Source organism: Pagrus major, chromosome 21 (assembly GCF_040436345.1).
Source record: "Pagrus major chromosome 21, Pma_NU_1.0".
NCBI classification, from domain to species: domain Eukaryota; kingdom Metazoa; phylum Chordata; class Actinopteri; order Spariformes; family Sparidae; genus Pagrus; species Pagrus major.
In genome coordinates this window covers 16,162,278-16,171,330 of record NC_133235.1, presented here as the reverse complement: position 1 = coordinate 16,171,330, position 9,053 = coordinate 16,162,278, and the positions used below count along the sequence as shown (strand labels likewise).

Here is a 9,053-nt window from a genome sequence, read left to right as displayed (position 1 = left end):
GCATTATACCACCACTTACGTCAATTACTACAAACTGTTATTTAGCTCATCGTTCTATGTTTAACGGATTCCCGCAGAGAGAAATATGCAGGGGAATAGATTTGCTGAAGGCCAACAGATTCTTCCCTGGCTGGTGGCAGCTCTCCATGACGAAATGTCAATATCACCAATTCAAAAGCTCAGGATGTTGTTGTTCAGAAAATCAGCAACGGTGAGTCACTGTAACAGCAGGCCATGTCATAACCTTTGAGGCCTAAATATGGAATCTTTTGATCGTGGCCTGGCATCAATTTTGGAGCCACTTCCTCCCATCCAATCAGTGTGATGTCACAGCTTTCCTGTGTCCTGCTTTGAGATTGCGATGAAAGAAGGCTCGTGAAAGGTTACTGTGTAAAAAAAAAAAAAAAAAGTGGCAGGCTGGGTTGATATAAACAGCTAAAAATAATGGATATTTATTTCATTCATTTATTAATGGATACTGTCTAAATAGTTAGCTAAAAGTTCTGTATAAAAGGTTAAAATAGGCCTAGTTAGCCAAACATAAAAGGGTAAATAACAGTTAGCTAAAAGTAATGGATAATGGTTGAAGTTAGTAAAGAGTATGCCTTGGGGTAAATGGCTGAATGGATAAATGGCCTAAATTGTAAACTAAATGCAATAAATAAAATGTTAAAATAGTTCTCTTAAAGTGGTGGATAAGTGGTTGATAGTTAGCTAAAGGTAGTGGATTATGGTTGAAATAGATAGCTAATGGTTGGATGAATGGTTTATAGTTAGAAAATAGCCCAGTGGATCAACAGCTTAAAATGCTAACCAAAAGTAAGAGGAGAGGTTTGAAATAGACAGCTAAAAATAATAAGTTAGCTACGTAAAGGATAAAGGGTTAAGATGGTTGAAATGTCCTAGGTAGCCAAACATTATGGATAAATGGTTGATAGTTAGCCAAAGGTAGCCGTTGAACATGGTTGAAATAGCTAGCTAAAAATCCTGCTATGTAGTTGTATGGTCTACATAGCCTATTTAAAGCCATTAAAAGTAATGGATTAAAGGTTTAAATATCGGGCCTTCTTGAATAAATCTAATTATTTTTTAGGCCTAATACTTTGCAAAAGTAGCCTGATGGATCAACAGTTGACACATTTAGCTAATGGATCAAATAGGAAAGGATAAATGGTTGATAGTGAGCTAAAGACAATGTAACATCAATGGTGGTAATAGCTAAAAGCACCCTAATGGACAAATGGTTGATGGTAAACTAAGAGTTATATGAATTATTATTTAAATAGTCGAAAGTAGTGGATAAATGGCAATATCCAACTTAGTGTGAATACAAACAAGGTTCAAGGTTCATTTATCTGTCATTCTTCAACAAAGGGTTGTACAACAAAGTGCAAGTTGAGCAAAACTATTTTTTTCACAGTTGAGTGTAGAGGATGAGTTCAGGAGTCTCCCGGCCTGAAGAGAGAAGCTGCTCAGCAGTCTGGTGGTACGGCAACAGATACTTCTGTATCTCTTGTCAGACGGCAGCAGGGTGAACAGACTGTGGCTTTGGTGGGTGTTTTAGTATCCTGTGGACTGTGTGCAGACACCTCACCTCACTGATATCAATAACGCTCAGTGCCAGTGATGTTTTTGGTGGTTTTAATCACCCACTGCAATGTCATCCCGTCCTTTGCCGTGCCTGAACCATGTCGGTTTGTGATGTTTCCAGTCAGAATGCTGACTCGACCGATCTAACCTAAACTTTGACGGTTAAATCGTATGGAGAAACTGCTCTGACAATATCGACTCCCATATAAAACACAGTTTAAAATCAAATCAAGGGAACAGATTTGGAACATTGTGGGTGGTGTTGATGAAGGGGAACGTTATTCGTGGGTGTACCTACATCAGACAAAGAAGTGGGATACTATTATTTTTTGTTGAACATGACTTAGCACTGTGTTTATGGAGAACTACTGAAACACAGCCCTCAATCACACACACAAACACTCTCTCTCTCTCTCTCTCTCTCTCTCTCTCTCTGTCTCTCTCTCTCTCTCTCTCTCTGTCTGCTTTCGTGGGTGCAAACAATGATGCTATCCATTCATTCCTCCGTCCAATCGGAGGAGTTTACATTCTCATCAATTCCCATGACAACTCTGCTCAGACTGGTATTCATGCATTCCTGGCAACATAACTGTCGCAGCCAAGACAATACCTAAAAACCACAAAAAGACATGTGGCACCATGAAATGCCTCAGCCATTGTTTGGTGTCCTTATGTAGGAAAAACAACAACCGGAGCCATATATCCTTGACAACACGAGGTCATTTCGAGACTAAATGTAGACCCTTGTCAATCTGGCTGCATTTTAATTAGCCATGAAAACTGCTGGTACAAGTGAAATAGCCATGTGTGTTTATGCATGCAAAAACAATAAGGGAACGACATTGGTTGACTTTGTCATTAGTTGCTTCTCCATCCCTCTGTTTGATATCGCTGCGAGAATACCCTACCGTTGTTTGCACTTGCCGTCTCAGATAAGACTAATTTTGAACAAATATTTGCATATATTAAAGTAAGCCATCATTATTGATTCATCAAAGCTGAGAAAAAAAAAAAAAAAAAAAGTGTGTGTGATGATGCGGTCCGTTTTGCCAGGTCAACTGATGACGACCTCTTTGAATGTCAGCCTGGGTTTCCCTTTAATAGGATCAATGCATGAATTTGATCAGAAAGGACGCACAAGGTGAACTCTGATTAAAAATCCAGCTGGCAGAGATTTGAAATATTAAGTTAATAAATTAAGGTGTCAAGTTGAGCATGAAAAAGGCTTATATAGCCTATTTAGTGTTGTGATTAATAAAATCACCCTCCAGTGGAGGACAAAAAAAAAAATGACTCATAGTGATCAATGAAATATGAAACTATTCATCACAATAACTTCACTACAAGGTCCTTTTAGTGGCTGCGCTGGACTTTGATAATATCACGTGGTCTTCATCAGCAGATTATGGAGTGTTAGATGTACATTTTTATTTAATTTTCTGAGCATTTTCTGTCCATGAGAGATTAAAAACTGAGGTTTAAAGATTTTTGTTTTTTTAAAAAAAGCTTGAAAACAGCATTTGTTTAATCATTTTGATACCTCATGGCTTTTCCTAATTCAATGAGAATTGCTCATCATTTGAACTGAATTCATGTATAAAGGACAAGGTCACACAAAAATGAAAAAGCACTCTTTACTTAATCACCTCCATGCTGATGGAAAGTCGGGTGAAATTTTGTAGTCCACAAAACATTTCTGGAGCTTCACAGCCAAACAGTGTTGCAGCATTCTCCTAAATAGCTGCAGTGGATGGGAACTGAAAAATGATAAAATGGCTGTAAACAGCATGAGGGTGAGTAGTTGATGACTGAATTCTCATTTCTGGGTGAACTTATCCTTTAAGAGGTCCGCTACAGAAACTGATGCATTATTGTGTCTGGGGCCTCGGAGAGGACAGCTACGAGACATAATTAAATTTAATGGATTCATTGCATCCGTGATTGGTGTCAGAACTTGTTACACAGCACTAAATCCAAAATACGTTTGCTTCATTTTCTGATATAGAAGTTTTATGACAGTTAAGTCAAAATCCAGTATGCATTCAGTTGGGACATACTACCTCCTCATGACAGTGCACCTTAAACTTTGACCCTCGTGCACCTACATGCGTCTCAGCCTTAGCACGAAACGTTGGAGTACAAAGAACACAGTACTTGCACTTAAATGTGCTTTATACTGCACATACTTCGTATTGGGACATAATACATCTTTTTCTGGCACACTAAATAGTATGGTAGTATGGGTATTTGAATGCAGGGATATGTCCGTATTTGGCGGAACAGCAATGCTTCATGGTCATTTGAGTATATTGGGACCTTCAGAGACAGAGAAGTGTTATCATGCCAACACTTTTCTACACATTGGGTCTTGATGAGGTCATAATAAAATAAAATTATATATTTAAAAGGAAATGTTGAAGTAAAGGTTAAAAAGCAAAACGTGTCCTCTAATATAACTGCTTTATGTTCATTTTAGTGATCATGAGATCTATCACAATTTCACTGACTGTTAATTTTTAACTGCTGCCTTGAATTAATAATGGCAGACTTAACTGCACCACTTCACCTCCACCCTCTTCAGCCTGCACACCTGGTCCAAATAAACATCAACACAGTCACGCCCGGAGCCAGGAGGAGGGGACACTCACCCGCCTGTCCTCTCCCTCCCCGGCGGGACTCACACTCGCCCTCTACCGGCCAGACCGCGCGCACACAGCCGCCTCTCTCCTGGAGCTGCCGGACCACTCAATCCACGCGTAATTCAGGAATCAGGACTCACTCACACATTCCTCCTCCAAGTGTGGAGCAAGCCGGCAAAGGAGCAGCCGCGTCGGCGACAGTGTCCTCTCACAGCCCGACAGCGCGCTAAGGGACGGAGGGCAGGACGAGAAGACTTTAGATTTAAACACTCCTGAAAGTGCAGGTTAGGATTTCAAGTTGCGATCAAGACAGAAGAGTTGCCAGTTAACCCCGCGGCTGGGGGTTAACGCGACGACGGCGCTTTCGACATGGATAAAGTTATCAATTGCTTGTTTGCTGCAATAACCCTGCTGGTGTCCGTCCGAGGGGAAGTTTTTAAAGGTAAGGAGGATTACCTGGACATGTTTGCACGCAGAGAGCATACGCGCAGTCCTGTATGATGGCTCAGCTGAGAGACGAAGTGGAAAGGAAAGGCACTTAAACAGTTTGCGCACTATTTTGTCTGATAGTTTGGTGGCAAATTCGAAGCTTGAACTAATTTTTATGGCGTAAAATCGAGTGTATGCGGCAGCAGGGGAGTAATATAAGTTACATGAGGGTTGCAAAATAATGTCAGAAGATATTTTTTTTGCCGCTACAGCGCTGGCATTCATCAGTTTGTTTGTTCTCACCTTCTGTGCCGCTGTGCGCAACGAGCAGGTGCGCTACGGCCGCCGGAGCGACTCGATTCAATGCCGCGATTTACCCGACTTTAACGAGTTCATTGTTTTGTTGTGTCTAACTTTACCTTGATAAGTTGGCTGTCTAATGTGATTAACCTCAAGGGATTGACGGGCCGGAGTGTCACTGTTGCTTGTACACGGCGAGGCGATAAGCCAAACGAGACCTGGTGTCATTATTTCACCGTGAACTTAATTTATAACACCCCAGTGAGCATATGTACACAGGTCAGAGTCAGTTTAACGTGTAGCGCCCCCCACACTTAAAATGCTAAATGTGAGTTATTTTTGGTGGACACAGTTGTTTTTGTCCCAAAGATTAATTAACTTCTGTGCGTAATACCTAATTCCACATGTTATATACTTCTACAGTAGTTTTTATATGACTTTCAGAACTGATTTTAAATGTCTTTGTTGTGGATAGAATTGTCCTACACAGAAAGAAAGCATTTTTCATCTGTGTTCTTGCGTTACAAATCTCATTTAATTCAATTTACTGTGTAGAATTGAATCATCCTCTCATCTTCCCCTCAGTTTACCCTGCACGCGCTCTGTTTCCAGCTGAGAACATGTTTCTGGGTGTCTCTGCTTTGTCAATTTTTCTTCGGAGTTTCCCTTTAAATTACATGTATTGTTTGCCTGAATCTTGATGTAAACTTTCTCCACATCCTTCCCCCTCAGATTCCCAATATTCATGCATAGGCAACTTCATTTGTCAAGTCTATTCAAAGCTTTGTGAGGAGAAAAAGTTCAGGGATTAGTCCTAGATAGTGGTTTGACTTATTAGAATGACTGAAATAATAGTGCAGACTCTCACTGTCAGTTTTAATGGCTGTAGATTGCCTCAGGGGATTTTACATTAGAAGCCTAATTTAGCCCCTAAAGAGGTCATTTCTGCTGTTTCTACAATGGAATTATCTATGTGGAAAAAAGGCACATTAGCCTGTATTCATGCCAATCAATGCACAGATGATGAATGTCCAGACTGAGACGGATCCATACTGCCAGTTCAATTTAGAGTTGCGTTTAAAAACTTCATAAAAACATGGGACGTTCCGGCACCCAGTGTCTGCATGTGTTTGACTTTTACATGCTGCTCAGACTCTGAGGAGGCGACGTGTGCGGTGAGGCTGTGGTGTGATGTGTGGCTTCTCGGATGCTGTGGGGGATTCAACAGTCAGCTGATGCATTTCTCTGAAAGCCTGTTGGGGGCAGCATGGCACACATATAATATGATACCCTGATGATGGAGCCAAGCAGAGCAGAGTGGCGGACCACGAGTCAGACGCACAGATCAGGATTCAGATGCACTTTGGAAACTATTTGTGTCCGTGCTGTGACGAGATTTGATCACAACTTTGATTTAATAATGCAACTTAGCTGCTGAATAAATTAGATCTTTAGTTTCCTTATTCTTTGAATCATTCCTGGGATCTCTGAACAGGAGAGCAGACACGTTCAAGGTCCTACATTATTTATTAAAACATTTTATTTTGGATAAATAGTTTTTAATCCAGCAGTATGAACGCCAGGGGTCAATTTTAGTGACTGAGAACTCTCTTACCCTGAAGCACTAAGTATTCCCAGTCCATTTTTGTGTGAGGTTCATCAGTCTTGCCCGTTGGCAACCTCCAGACTAGGAGATTTATTGGAGTGGGCTGCACTGCGGGGCTCCCAGTGGTGCCCAAGCCCATCGATAAATGTGCTCCTAATTGCATGAGTGTGTGTGTAAATATGTAAACCAGGAAGAAATCAATCGGATGTGTGTTCCTCTCTCCCGGCTAGGTGACGGATTAGCCACACACGGATGGAGAGGTGGAGGGCTAAATATGAGCGGCCCGAGACATTTGTTATGGCGAGTATGTGATAGCAGCTCATGTGATAATCAGATCATTGAGGTAACCAGAGTACCAGTCGACTTCAGTGCACGGTATCAGAGCCTTGTGACTGTGCAGCCTCAATTCGATCACAGCAGAACGGCCCTTTGGAGGTCTTTTAATTTACACGTAAAAAAAATAAATAAAAAAACCCAAACCGACTCCGTAATCAGGATCACACCGTATCAGCTTCATCTCCTTCCTTTGTAAACTTGTTTATGCACCTGGATATCTGCTCTCAGTGGCGTGGTAGAGATGAACTGCTCTTTTGTTGTTGTTTTTTTCTCCCTCCCTGTTGCATTCACAATGCCCACTGGATGCTCTCGGCTCAGAGAGAAAGCAAAAAAAAAAAAAACAACAACAACACTATAAATCACTCGTTGTGTATGGCCAGTGCTTCTGTTTTCTACATTATGAGGACAGCCTTTTTTTTCTACAAGGCCTGCCCTTTGATATCTATACTCTGTCTTTTGACCGAGCACATTAAATTCCAGGGAGCTGTGCGCTTTGTTATGTTTACCACCTTTTCCAGCAGCCATAAAACCTGCCTCGTTTTCTGATAGGGCCGAGCCGTGAGTTGAGAATAATGCCCATGCTTGGAGTGTAGAGCCGTAGTTTGTCATTGCGGAGTGACTGCTGCTGATAGTGTCCTGGTTGACCGATCCTGATTGCCATCCAAGCTGTGACTAAGGAGTAAAACAACACATTGGCTGCTTGGGAAGATAAACAGCACTTCATTTGAAGTCTGGCAATAATTTAGATAGTTTTTCACTCATGAAATGTTTCCTTTTTTCCCTACTCCCAGCTGACTCAGATTTAATAGAGACTTTTCCGAAAGGTGTCCTGAAGGGTGGCAGTTTCCTTTGTGTGAGCCAGTGGAGAATGAAATTAAATATGCATGTGATTTTTTTTTTTCTTTTTTTTTTTTCTTTTTTTTTTGATGGCTTCAACCAATGTTGGAGGAGAAAAAAAAAGCTCCATGGTGATTGATGATAGTACAAAGCAGAAAGTGAGGTGTCTACATTCTTCTGTAACTTTGCTTTTCAGACACTTATATTATGATGATAATGAAGGCGGTGGAGAGGCATGGATTTACTGAAGCTGTTCAAACACTGCGGATACATGTGACTTCCTAGAAAAGGGTCTGCTGAGTTTGTCAGCAGGGCTGATCACGACTGGTAGACATGGGGGGGTTCTCACTTAAAAAAAAAAACTATATTTAAGGAACTTAAAATGCTGCTGTATAAGACTTAGACCAGTCATTTGAAGTGACTAGACGAACAGAAGTATTATTCTTTTTTCACTCCTAGGTGTTTAACGTAAGTCTTCAGGATGTGTGAAAAAGAAAATCACTGCATCTGATTTCCAACATGTCTTTGTACAGGCCTGTAAGTGTCTGTGCATCTTAGCTTTACACCCAGTTATGTAAGACATTGCAATGACCAATTTTTCTTTGGTCTATAAAATGTTGTTCACTGTTCCCCAAAGCCCAAGTTGATGTCTTGTTGTGTCCACCACATAAAAATATTCAGTTTAGTGTCATCGAGGACTTAAGAAACCAGAAAATATTAACATTTAAAGGAGACATATGCTCATTTTCAGGTTCGGAATTTTATTTCTGGTTACTACCGGAATAGGTTTACATGCTTTAGTGCCCAAAAAACGTTATCTCAAACTATCAAGTGCTGCAGCACTGTATCCCCCCTCTGTCTATAACACTCTGTTTTAGCTGCTGTCTCTTTAAGGCCCCCCTCCTGAATGTCTGCTCTGATTGGTCAGCTTACACATGACTGACCCAGCACCGCTAACAACAATAACAGAGCAGCTGTGCTAAATCAATTCTTGTGTGCCAAACTAGCCGCAAGGCATAAATAATGCAGATGTGCGGCTCTGCGACGTAGTGTGATGTCACAAAGTCAAGGAATTAAAGGTGGGACCACTAACGAGGCGTTTCAGGAGCAGTGTTTTGTGTGGGAGAGAGGAGCTCCTGTTGGTGAGGAGTTAACTTTTTCAGTTTATTGTTAAACTGCAAAATATCCAGCCTGCGTTACATATCTTTGTCACAAGAGTGATCTAAAACATTGCAAAAAACATGTTTGTATATCTGCTAATATATCAGTATCTGAGTCTTTAACTCCCTCATATTGATCTTCACATCGGCCCAAAA

The 9,053-nt window shown here is 41.0% G+C and overlaps 1 protein-coding gene across 6 annotated transcripts in view; it reads left to right on the top strand.

Moving 5' to 3' along the window:
* The first annotated feature begins 4,248 nt into the window (after positions 1-4,248).
* Positions 4,249-9,053, top strand: part of LOC141017155 (receptor-type tyrosine-protein phosphatase mu-like) — a 176,297-nt gene continuing 171,492 nt past the window's right edge. For all 6 annotated transcript variants that reach the window (XM_073491785.1, XM_073491784.1, XM_073491783.1 and 3 more), the window contains exon 1: positions 4,249-4,671. In XM_073491785.1, coding sequence (XP_073347886.1) covers positions 4,599-4,671 — 73 coding nt within the window. In that variant the 5' untranslated portion in view covers positions 4,249-4,598. The remainder of the gene's footprint in view (positions 4,672-9,053) is intronic.